The 13023-nt window shown below is 52.5% G+C and overlaps 1 protein-coding gene across 5 annotated transcripts in view; it reads right to left on the bottom strand.

Annotated features, from left to right (window-relative positions):
* LOC126577381 (uncharacterized) overlaps positions 1-13023 on the bottom strand; it is a 78560-nt gene that overhangs the window by 16182 nt on the left and 49355 nt on the right. Inside the window, exons 1-2 of one of the 5 annotated variants that reach the window (XM_050238951.1) lie at positions 10331-10470; positions 714-3111 (exon numbers count right to left, since the gene is read on the bottom strand). The exons of 1 other annotated variant lie outside the window; for it this stretch is intronic. In XM_050238951.1, coding sequence (XP_050094908.1) covers positions 714-2911 — 2198 coding nt within the window. In that variant the 5' untranslated portion in view covers positions 2912-3111; positions 10331-10470. Of the gene's footprint in view, positions 1-713; positions 3148-10330; positions 10471-13023 lie in introns of those variants that run through there. 3 more of the 5 variants (XM_050238954.1, XM_050238953.1, XM_050238952.1) reach the window with 3 other exon arrangements.

Here is a 13023-nt window from a genome sequence, read left to right as displayed (position 1 = left end):
TGGCGAATTGCAGCAGCAGCAGCAGCAGTTCGCACAGAAAGTCGAACACTACCCACTGCCAGTGTTGTAGGTTGAAACTCCAGTCAGAGAGTTGGAAACTGGAGCAACCATACGCCCAAATCCAAGCTGCACGGACGTGATGCGTGATGAATTCAACAACTTCATAGCGCTTGCATCCAAGGATGTCAGTTTCAGAAAAGGCCAACAACTCCCCCGGTTCTGGCCTCAGGTGCCGTTGTCCCGGATTTTCCACTAGAACTACGACCTACATTCAACGACACTCTCCCTAAGACGTCTCTATAATATTCGCCTCGTCACTAGAACACCGGCGTGACATAATCGTTCGGTCGTAGAGTCGACGAGTGAGAGTGACGATCATCGTTGCGTCGTTCACTCAACGCGTAGAACGCGTTGCTGTGCGAGGAAGCGTTGGGAGAAGAAGAGAAGCGAGAATTGATCTCTACCAACTGCCACTTGCTGCCGAACAACACAACCGCCTCTATATCGGCGGAGCTCGTAACATAAACCGCTCAACTCCTTAACGATTGGAGCAATCACAACCCCCCCAAATTAATCCCCGCCACCGTTTAGCTGTCAGAATGGAGGTCAACTCATCCAACGGACACACATTTGTTACGCCATTCCCCCCTAGACGCGCGACAGTTAACACCGAAACTCCATCAAGAGACCATATCACGATGAGTTTAGTTTACCTTTTGCGATACACCCAAGTGTTGACCACGTCCGGGGTGTTGGATCGCCGTAGCACACCACGGAATGAGGAAGACTTCTTGCGCAGAATTTGGTTGCCACCAGCTGACGACGACAGTGGCGGTTTAATATTCCCCGCCGACTGATGGTGGTGATGATGTTTCAGCATTGCGGCCGCTAGACGACGTTGCAGTAACCGCTGGCTACCTGATGTACTACTCGCCAGCGACGATCCCGTCGTCGTCGTCGTCGACGAGGACGATAGCGATCCCGTGACGGAGCTTCCACTAGACATCACTACGGCGGAAAGTCTGGCCGACAGATTGTCGCTCGTACTGTCGAAGATGTTTTCAAAGTTCTTGCCACTGGCTACCATACGGCCGAGACTGCTCAAATCCCCCGTGCTCCAGTACAGTGTCCTCCGGTAACGTTGTAAATGTTGCACGAAGCTATCACTTTTCCAGTTCTGGCGTGAGACAAGATCCGGTTCACTAACCGCACGTCGTCGCGCCCATCTGCTGCGTCCATGGATCCGTCGCAGCCCCCTCGAGGAGGATCCATTGATGGAACTGCAACGCGGCTCACAATCATACCGTGCCATCCGCTTGAGATACTCGAACTTCACCTTATTGCTAGCGGACGTCCGAGAACTTCCGAGACTGCCGATGCTACCGCCTTGTCGCAGGAGCACTCCATCTCCTGGTGGTGGTGGCCGTCGGAAAGGATAATCTGTCGCAACGGGAGCCAACAGTCCCGGGGCGGGGTATCCTGGAGCGAAGTGACTACACTCGTGCTGTGGCGGTTTCCCAACGACACGCTTACGGCGCATCGACAGATTAAGACTGCGACGTTGTTGCAAGAATCGTTGGAACAAATTCGTCGATCGGCTACTACCGGCTGGCTGCTTCTTGGCACCATTCTCCTGAGAACCGGGCAACTTCTCCTGTACTCCTGCTGCCTGGGACGGTGACACCAGGGAAAGACCCACCACCGGTGGCCGTTGACTGGCCACGGGTGTTCGACTTTCGGCAGCTCGTGAACCCGGGAATTCCCAAACGATCGGTGACGGTGATGAGGTTGTCCCTGGTGGTGACGCTACGCCCGGTGAAGATGATTTCGATGCAACCAGTGGAGTACCAGCAGCACCGGCGGCACCGGTGTCTATTTTAAGCTTTTCGCTTCGCCGTCGACGGAACTGTTGCTGCTGCTGCTGATGGCGGTCGATCTGTTCCGCGTTGATGTCGTAGCGCATCAGCACGGGATAGTACTCGGAGTTGTCAACGATGATGATCGACTTCTTGCCGGCTCCGGGACGCGGCGATCCATCGATCGATGCGGGGTTCTCTTTCTGTTCCCGATTCTCCTGTTCTTGCTGCTGCTCCTGCTGCTGCTGCTCCTCCTCCGTGGTGAGTGGTCGCTGCATAAGCAGCGGTTCCAGGGCTTCCGAGTCGACCACCAGTACCGCCCGGCGACTGTCCCCGTTGAACGCGGTCGTATCGGTGCTGGTGAACGTTTTACGGCGATTCCCGTTCCCGTTCCCGTTCCCGTTGTTGTTAAAATAGAACTCGTGAAAGTCTTTCGCTTCCGCGTGGTCGGGCTGTTGCTCGCGGCCCCGCTTGTAGATCTCCTCCTCCAGCTTGCGGATCATGTCGAGATCGAGGAGCTTCGGTCCGGAGGTGGCCTCACCTCCACCAGACTTGCGTTGCTGCTCACCACGTGGCTTTGCAGGAGCAGGAGCGGGAGCCGAAGCAGAAGACACTTTCGCCGCATCGCCTTCGTGCTTCGGCGTTGGCGTTGGCGCAGGCTCATGGTCACTAGCGTTGGTGAGGATACTGCTACTGCCAGCACCGCTGGAGGAACTCGATGAACCACCGCCGCTCAACGATTGCTTGAAGAAGCTCAGGAAACTCGATGGCCGTGGCCAGATACGGTTCCGGTTGCGGCATTTGATGCGATTCTTATCCAAATCAATCACCCGGTTCCGCATCACCACACCCTCCACGTCCGCGTGCAGACACCGTACGTCATCCGGTAGCAATGACGCCGTCGCCGCAACGGGTTGCGGCCCCGACTCCGCTGTTGTTGGATACACTTTCGAGGACTGCGAAGGCCGCAGAAGCCGGCCCGGATGACCGTGGTGCAGTTCCGCCATTCGATTGCTAAACACTACTGTCCCGCTCTTGTCGGTGTTTCTGCTCATCGTGGTGCCACCGTGCCGGAGGGATGACACTACTACGCATCGTCGCCGTTCGGAGTCACTTTTTGAAGTACGTTCGCGTACTACTGTTGCTGCTGCTCACAATGCTGCTTAGCACTCAGTTCTTACTCACGGACATCCAACAAAACTCACTGCTTTACGACACGTTGCGCACCGTGCGAAATGATTAATGTTCTTCAACACTGACAGAGAGAGAGAGCGATCGAGCGATGATCACACTACACACGGGGACAGACAAGTCAGGAATAGAATTACGGGAGGATCACGGTAGCCAGGTCCAGAAGCAGCGGCGTTCAACCAAAGCACCCAATTGCTCATCACTCAAACTCAGATACAAACGAGTTCCGGAACCAAATGGAGGGGACGCACAGATAGGGAGACAAGTTTCTAAATCTTTCCCAAAAAACACCAAACACACCGTTCGTCCCTCTCTTTCTCGTTCCAGTAGAACCCACAAATAGACGTCCACTCCTACACATGGTATGGCGATCGTCGATCACACAAAAACCCACCTCCTCGAGACCTTGCACCAAAGCGAGCAGCAACACGATCGAACAGGATGCCGACGATGATCACGATGATGACGATGATGTCTGCTTGCCGTGTTCAAGGTGTGTGCTTGCTGCTGCTGCTGATGCAGTGCGCATTTGCGATCGGCAGCAATCCCCAACCAACATCGTATCGAAGCACAACGAATGTGGTGCTCAGCTGTGTCACAGACTGTGTGGATAATGATGTTGCCGACCTATGGCTGAGGAAGGGGTCACAGAATCGGCTGCTGCAAACCGATTATGGTAGCATGCGCTGGTGGGCAGGCCAGTGTGTGGGCTGGATGACAATTTGGCTCTCGAGCTCGCTCTCTGTGTATCGTGGAGACACAATAGAATCGACAAATTCTAGGTTATGTTGCTATGGAGGAGAGGTTTGGTCGCCACCAAACCATGACTAATGTGCGAGAGCGAGCGTTTCATTCCCGGGGGCCCTCCTGGGGCTCCTCTCCTCTTCTCCGGTACCTTATGCCGCTCGATCGACGATCCAGACGTGAAAAAGTGGAGCGATCTGACTGAAAAAAAGCCCTCAAAAGGGAGTGGACTACTGGACATAACCACGCACACATACAGACCCAGATTTGTGATTAATTCGTTTCATAAAATGTAACCACAACGAACGCATTGTGCTGCACAAGCAGTAACATGCAGCTGAACCCGGTGCGCCACCGGGGGGATTAACTTGTACGACTCGGGAGCCACAGGACAGTCAACAGTCAAACCCCTGGCCTCCATAGGAATGTTACATATTTGCCATTCCCGTTTGTGGACGGTGCGCGCGGTCAGCTTGCGCGCTCGCATACGCTAAGTAAACATTTGCTTTCATCTTCGCTCACCGGCGCGCTTCTAACGAGAAGCCATTCGCAGAGTGAGCTGGCACATTCCATGTGCTCCCGGGCTATGGGGTTTGCAGATTGGAAATCGCGCGATGAGTCTACCAGCTTTGCACGAGAGATCCGTCATCAACCAACCAGCTACATCTTCTCACTTGTACTCCCCGCACGCATCCTCGCGGAGCATTTCTTCTCGAGGTCTTCGAACTCGTACGCAGACTCCACGTACGTTCCACCAGAAGAACAGGTGGAACATACTGCGAACGAATGTAAACACACTAGTCGTAGTATAGTGGGAGCGCTCCTCTTAATTTTAGATCTACCCCCAGCACCGCACGCTCGCCAGCGAAGGTAGTTTGAATGATGAGCCACAGTCAACAGTCAGGGCGCAGCGATGGTGATTACATTTCTATCCAATCTTAATCCAACACCTGGGTTGCACGCGACCGGACGCGAAGGTCTCCTCGGGATGCCAATTGTCCAAATACCACGTAACACGACAACGCGCGGTGTGTTATCGCCTCGAGCCAGGAATGGGGCAGGGGTGGCAGGCATCGACGAGGGAACATGTGTCTTTGCCTGTTTAAAAGTTAATCCCAACATTTCGAACATAGGCCCTGGGGGCCTTTGGCACCACCAATTCGCACTCAAGTCGGTTGACCGTGATGATCGTTAGCGAAACAAACGACCGGTCGCTGACTGGTCAAACCCACGCAGCGCCCTCTGTCGGTATGGGCCGTTCCGGCCGGGGGAAGGTGAACAAGCCGATGGTGGTGTCGACAAAAGGTCCAAGTCCAAGCAACAACAAAAAACAGTTCCATAATTATGATTGATCTATTTACGACCACGCACGCATGCATGCACGCACCGGAGGTGTGTCAGTTTGTCAGCCACGGGAATCATTCGCTCTAGAGGCTTTAGAGTTTCAGACACGCAAAGATTGAGTTTAAGCTTAGCGCAGATTTCGATGAAGAAGAAATCGCAAAGCTCTTACGTCAAGAGTCGTGCAAATGGCTCCACAAAAAACAGGTTTCTCATTCGGATGTTTGCTTTGCGCGAGACACTAGAGATGAGTCATCGATCGAAAGCAGGATGAGCGCAGAGGATCCATTGTCAATGGATTCCCCTCCAACGAGTTGGCGAGGAACTTCCAGACATTCCTGTTGTATGGACTCAGATCGCAAGATCTCATCAAGATTCCCTCTGAATGCGTCTCCAGGTTTTGTGTTTACTGGTTAAAAGTGATAAGCCTTCGGTGGTGTAATGCAATCACTTCGATTGCTTTCGCCAATACACGTTCCTATTGTGTGTAGGCATGGTGTTCTTTGTCTCCAATAGGTTATCGGGGCCAATACGCCTTTCATAACCTCCTGGAATCGCTATACCTTCGTTTAGACAAAGCCTCCCTCGGGACTGCCGATGTGCGATCGATCCACGCTTATCAGTCAAATCGTCACCGAACGGGGTTATAGCAACGGCAATCAGGAAGCAACCGCAGGAACCCCCCTTTTCCTTCCATCATCTTGCAAAGTTCCGTGACCTACTCTTATCACGCGTTACAGGCTCCCAAGAATGTGACCTCGAGGATACATGTGTTCTGCTGTGTTTGTAGCGTGTCCCCGATTGTTCTTAGAATACTCAACACCTTAGATTTCAGTGTGCCCACCTGGAACACACCACACTTTAACGTGAAGATCGGAATTCGCATTCCGAGAAGAAAAAATAAAACCCCCCCAAAAATCTGTCTGTTTATTCCGCTCAAAGATTCCGCGCGGCCCAGCCACCTCCTCGCAAAAGGTCGCTCTGCGGCGTACAAACAGTGCCAGCGACAAACACGACCTTGTGCCAATTTACGACACCAACGCCGACGCCGATGACGCTCGAACTTCTCAGCGTCAGAGACATTGATACTCGAGGCAAGACAAGAACTTCAGCAAAGCGATCGCCGCAGTCAACACGCTATATCCTTATTTACGATACGTAATGCCTGACACCAGCAATGGGCCCCCGAAGTAACCGAGGTGAGTGGAAAGTGAAGTTAAAAAAAAAGTAGTCACGCTATTAGCGGAATCCATTACGGAATACGGCGTCGTGCAGCAAAATGGCCGGTGGCTGATCTCTCGCACGGAACGCAATCGCATGTGGTCTTCCTGGGTTGCGACACCCGGTCCCGGTTTCGTTCAATGAATGAAGTAATCAAAATCTTGCTGGGACAGCTGCTCCACGGCGGCATCGGTAATCTCTGCGTCGGAATTCGGAATCGATAACCCTTCGACCTAGGCCGACCTCCAGAAATGGCGCTGCTTTAGAAGAAGCTGAGCTAGGCTGGGCTGGGCTTCTTCACAATCATCAACTGACATTCCTAACAAAACCTCCCTGGGGACTGATTAGCGCTTGTAGTGCCCCCGATCGTGGTTGACAACGCACGTGCCTGCCTGGCGAGCTAATTTGCGCGGTTCTTCTCCGGACAACAATAACGGATCTGATCGCACGCCCAATTCACATGAAAGCTTCATTAGGGTCCGCCGATTTTCGGGCGACGGACGAGCTCGGCGACAGACGGACAGACAGAGGGGTCAAAGGGCAGGCGCGGCTCAAAAACTGTGTCCAAAAAAACCTCCTGTGTGGCACACACATGATCCCTGTCGAGTTCCAGTCGCCGAAAGACGTTCCGTTCCCCGACAGCGGACGCAAAATTGATAATAGTTCTGGTGGGGTGCTGGTTGGGTTTGTGGTTGGCCTTCGCCCAGGCGAGTTGTCACATTTGACACATTTGGGCAGTCGACCGATCAGACCGCGTCGGTCGTTCGTTCGGTCAACCCACACTCCTGGCTGGAAGGCGCTTTTGGCGTGACTCCCCCCCTCAGGTCGCAAGACCGCGATCCGCGGTTGATCCACGATCGAAGGCGATCCACGCGGGCGCGCGCGTCACTTTCTCGGAGGCGGCCTTTTTGGGCATGACACGCGTGTTCCCCTCCCACTACAGATCTTCACCTACTCCTCCTCTGCCTCTGCGCTAATCACGATAAAAGAAGAGGCAATACCGTCGTCAACTCATCATCCGCTTGCCATCCAGACATCGTCAGATCAACGACACCTCACGCGACCACATCTGCATATACCCCCGGGGCGAAAGTGTTTGTAAATCTTTCAGGTGGTGTCGATGGGGGAAGGGGAAGGCGGGAGGTTAAGAAGTTGGGATGCACTATTTTCGCCGCTGTTCGCTTTTGTCGGGAGTGTTTTTTATCGTTGCCGTAAATTTTCATTACCGGCATTCCTTTCAAACCCACAACCCCCAGCCACAGCGATCCTTACTTTTCGAGATGGAGGAAAGGGAGAGACAATGCCATCTTTGGAGACCCCAGACCGTGGTCTCTGGCTCTGTGGTGGCTCGTCACCGTCCTACTCTGCAGCTTACATGCAGTGCTAAACCGTCAGTGGACTGTCAGTCTGTCTGGCACCCAGTCTGCGGTGCTGTGTCATTCTTTGGCAGCATTCACTACAAGACGGTGCGCCAGTTGGTACAAGGAAGGAACAGATTTAAGTTCCTCATACTGACCGTCGTTTCAGCGGCAGCAACAAAAGAAGAAAAAAAAACTTGGTGAAAAGATCATCAGGTTCGCGCCAGGTTTAATGATCGCCATCATCATCTTTGGAAGGATCATAAAATGGCCCCTGAACAATGGTTGAAGCTGAAGAAAAGTATTTCGCACTTGGACGTCAAATGCCCCCATCATAATGGTCCCAGCGGAATAACCGAATGCTGCAACTAGTAAGAACATTTATGGGTCCTCTCTTCAAAAGAACCAGGAAGTCCAGTGAATGCGATGGTACGCCATGTGCTCCTTCTTGTGTATTCCTTGCATAAAAGCACAAGCAATGCAGCGGCAACATGCGTCATCGTCGACCAAAGTGTGGCCACGCCAATCTAAGACCGCATTCGAACACGCCACAACATAAACACAGAAAGACCGACGACGCTTTGTCAGCAGGAATGAAATTGAATTGCATAAATGTGCAACCATTCAGCAATCGCCGCAACAAAGGGTGATAGGGAAGAAGGAATGGGAGGAAACAGCCCCACCCCTAGCGGCACAGACTCCCTCGGTCTGCCGAAAAGTTATGACGATATGACAGATGGGTTGGTAAAGTGGTTGGGAAGCGATTTATAAACACTTTATGTGACCTCGGACACCACCCAGCTCCACTCTGCCGACGATATTCTCCTCTTCGGGCACTCCTTCCTTCCCTCCTCCTCACCACCATATTACCAGAACAAAGCGTTTCGTTTGTTCGGCGAACATAAAAATGAGGAAATGTCTCTAATGCAAACCCCACCAACCAACTCTGGTCCCAAAACATGCTCTTCGCCGGGCACGCCAATCCTCTGATCGTGATCGACTGCGCGAGACGCGAAAAGACGTCCACAAAAGCGACGGCACCATTTGACGGGGAGGTGTGCAAGTGGTGCAGATTCTGAAATGATGTCTGCGATCTCGTGAATACTTTGACTTCGAAATGCGAAATCGTCATTTCCATCGGACACCAGCGAGCCCTTGTTGTGGGCACGATCAGCAGCAAGAGCAGCTGCTGATGAGTCTCTGGAGTCCCTTCGAGTGGCCTGGCAGCTGCACGTTTTAGCGTGTAAATTGATTTGCGTGAAATTGATGAGGGCGCAAACTCTCGCGATAAATGTCAAAAGAGTCACGAATTTCGTTCGCCCTTTTTTGGCAAATGCAACACGCGTCCTGGCATGATTGGTCCCGGGTGTCACTCGAGCAGCAGTGCTGGAGTCCGCCGACCACACTCCAGACCAGAGCATACAGCAGCATAAGCGGGTGCGCGCGCAGTGCATACGTAATAAATCAAAATTAATTGACGCAAGTCACACTTTTTGGCGCACGACGTTGACGACGGTAGCAGTGCGAGCAGCCGTGGTGGTACCGTCGAAGGTGCCACAAGTAACAGGTAAAGCCACGACCTCCTCTTCTCCATTCCAACCCATGGACTCTGTGAGAAACGTTCTCTTCAGATCGTGCACTGGTCGCCTTTCCTCAAAAATCTGCATCATAGAGCACGAGTTTGGAGCGAGGAACGGCCGCAACTCGGTTGCGCAAATTCCCTCCATACATCTTACGCTCGATCCCAGAGACGATCACACTTTCGCTTTTCGTGGTGATCCGCGTTACACACGACAAGCGACCACACAACGCATCAGTTCAGATCCTCGCCGTTCAGTTTAACACGCAAATGATCCCCTCGCCATTGACCACCATCCAGCGGAGATCGTCGCTCTGTACTGGTCTTTCAGCAAACCGTGATTGATCGTCTCTCGTCGAGGCGGGTCATTGAGCTCTCTTCGCTCTCGCTGTGAGGTTGAGTCGCGTGCCACACCGGACACACCGGATGGCCACTAGCGACTCCCGTGGACAATCGGAGCGATTCTTGCGCAGAAGGAAGCCAGCGCATGTCCGGACATTGGGACGTAGCGCGAACTATAATTAGATCCACTCCCGAAGAATGACATCTCTCCCCGGAAGTTTCACTCCGCGAGCACTTTCCACAGGCCGCGAGTGCGTGACACATTTTGAGCGCTGGCTGGCACTAGGTTGACGCACTGATGCTGCTTCTGGGAACTCGAGGCTTTCGAGAGGCGCCTCCGAAGTGTGACCACCATGAGACGATGACCACGACCGCACAACACACGCGCGCACACCTTTTCCAATCGCGCACCAATTATTACAAAACAGCCCTCAGTCCGACCGTCCGCTAAGCCACCAGGTTGATAAGCGCACAAGACCTGATGGTGCAGGCGCCATGAAACAACGGTGGTCCCGTGGACGCGATGATAATGACGCGAACTAACGACGCGCGCGCACCGCACACCGCATTCGTTTTTGTGCATTTCTTTGGTGCCACCAACCGGTGGTGTCACATCACTAGCGAAGGCCCCCGGGGAGAGGCCCTTTATCAGGACTGAGCGGTGTTCACGCAACCGCATGGCACGCCACGGCACACACCTTGAGATAAACAGACAGGACGGACGCACGTGGGAATCGAAGAAGGAAACCAAACTTCTGGCAACTTGCACACTTTGCGTACGCACTTTGCTGTCCTGAATTTACTTCCTATTTATTCTTCTTCTTCTTCTTCTTCTGCACAAGACACACGCGGTACACAAGACACACAAGCCGCCCAAGACACAGCACACAGCGTTAGCGCGCGAGCCGATCCGCTGCGGTCCACGGTTTGGGTTGATCTCCCGGGGCGACAGCAGGCTCGCGATCGAGATCACAACAAACAGGCGAGACACACCACCACGCGGTGAGCCAAACTCACCACGCGCGCTCTCGCTCTCTCTCACTTATGCGAGTGTGCTCCACTCTCAAGGTGCGATAGTAGGTGGGGAGACCGGTTTCTGGTCGGTCTACTCAACCGACTCCCCCAGCCAGCCGGGTGGTGAGAAATGCGTTTTTTTGCAGTTCGTGGTTCGGCCACGAGAATGGGGAAACCGACCGAGAGCGCACGAATGCAACTCTTCGGAACGCGAACTCCGGAGTGGTGTGTTTTTTAGTGAGAGAACTTCTAAGTGTCTCTGGGAGATGAGGGGGACAGAATCGTGTGGATGGGTTGATAAGTTCTGCGGAGTTTCTTCGAAGAACACAATTCTAGCGGGATTTAATGTCGATGCCGTCAATCCGTAACAATCTGGACTTACCAAGGACTTTTCTTATGTACGCTCTGATTGAAGACCGAGTTCAGTAACACTTTTATGGACAAGAACTTGGACACTCGATAGAAGACGAATTGTCACTAAAGAAATTACGACGCAACTGAATTCAATCACACTCCATGTGTACTGAGATGAAAGTTTGAAAGTATTTGAAGTCGATTACCTAAACTCCACTGAAGCCTACTTTGAGTCGTTAACACAACAAACCGCAATTGAAAGGCAATACGAATGCAAAACAATCGAGAGTTGTTCTGGCTCTGGTGTCCACTTGAAGCAGACAGACAGAAGCATAAACAAAACGATCAAAACTATAACTCAATCGATTCGGAATACTTTAAATCCCCTCCTTAGCTCGTGTCAACAAAAACAATAATCCATCCCCAGACTACCGCCATCCCGGTGAGCAGCTGAGCATCGCGCCACCCCAATGTGTTTATGATAATAGACGATTAATCATGCGAGAAGGCAACAAAGTGGTGGCAGGGCACACACGGCCTCAGCCATAGTGTGTGTGCCCCAACCCAATCAAAACCACATTCGCAAAACAAATAAATACTTAACGACAGGAAGCTGGCCGAAAAATATTGTGACTGCTGAACGAATGCGACCACGAACGGAAACGGGCAAATGGAGACGGGAAGGATACTGGATTGGCTGAGGCTGAGCCAGAAGACAAACTGTTTTAATTTGCATTCTCCCTTCCTTTGGAGCAGCCTTCCCGACCAGAGATCCTCTCTAAAATGACAGAGCGGCCCCCTTCGAAAAGGGCATTCGGCGCAGAGCACAGCCCCAAAACGGCGGCGATAATCTTTCGACTTCTTCTCCGCCTTGGACCGTGCTTTCCTTTCTGTCGGTTTTTATCCCGATCGACGGTGACGCCTTCACGACGACGACGACAACATTCATGCTCTCCGCATAATTACACTGTTTTGCATTTTGACAATAATAGCGCCAAGCCGTTGAACCCCGGTGCTGTGCGCGGGATATCGCGATGGAGAGATCGCGAACCGATTACGCAAAGGCGAGTCAGCTGCCGGTCGGTTTCGGGCAAGCCCTCAGCAGTGGCACCCCTTCACCGATTGGCGCCATTTTTTTGTTGTGGGAAGTGGACCTTATAAGGATTATAGGAGGACCGGAAGTCTAGCCACTGGAAGAGTGGCCTTAACCTCCTTTTTCTCCTTTATTTATTCAATCGTGACCGTAAATGTTGGTCACACGAAAAGCATGTCCACGAATTTGTAGCCAACAAAAGGTAAAAAATCGTTAAAACGGAAAGCGAATGATCAGCACCCTTAATGGACAACTTCCCTCACCCCGTTCTCCTGAACGCAGACTCCGTACCGGAGGAATGTCTGTCAGTAATGAGAATGCACCTAAATCGGCTTATCCTGTTCCAATGCAAGTCTGACCAAAAATATAATTTTGAAATACGAGCAGCACACACAAAAGAGAGGCCAAGTGGGCCCGGAGATTGTGGCCGAGAAACCAGACCAGCATCCCGGGTAAATTATTTGCACGTAAATGGAGCCAACATCCGGAAGCGCGGGGAGAAAGAGAGATCCAGGGACTCATACTATCATCCAGGCATCCGCCCGTTCTGTCCGCAGAAAAAGTCATCTTCAAAGAGCATCATGATGATGCGGATGATGATGATGATGATGATGGCGCGGCGACGGGGACCAGCAGCATGCCAGTACCGCCGTACCGCCTCACATCAGACGGTATTAATTTCCGATCGTTTGCCAAAGCGCTTGATCATCCATGAAATGGCACGGGATCGGACCAGACCAGACCAGAGCACGGGACCAGGGCACGGACAGGAAACCAGAAATCTGTTCCTCGTTGCGCTTCGCAACGAACAAACGCATCGTTTGTCCGGAATGCTGTGAGCACACGATAGAGAGAGAGAGAGAAAGAGAGACAGAGAGGCAGAGAGTTTTGTTGATAAGCAGGGAAAAAGGGGGCACGACTGCGAGGAAA

Source organism: Anopheles aquasalis, chromosome 3 (genome assembly GCF_943734665.1).
Source record: "Anopheles aquasalis chromosome 3, idAnoAquaMG_Q_19, whole genome shotgun sequence".
NCBI lineage: Eukaryota > Metazoa > Arthropoda > Insecta > Diptera > Culicidae > Anopheles > Anopheles aquasalis.
The sequence above is the reverse complement of the archived record's forward strand: the minus strand, read 5'-3'. Positions and strand labels throughout refer to the sequence as shown.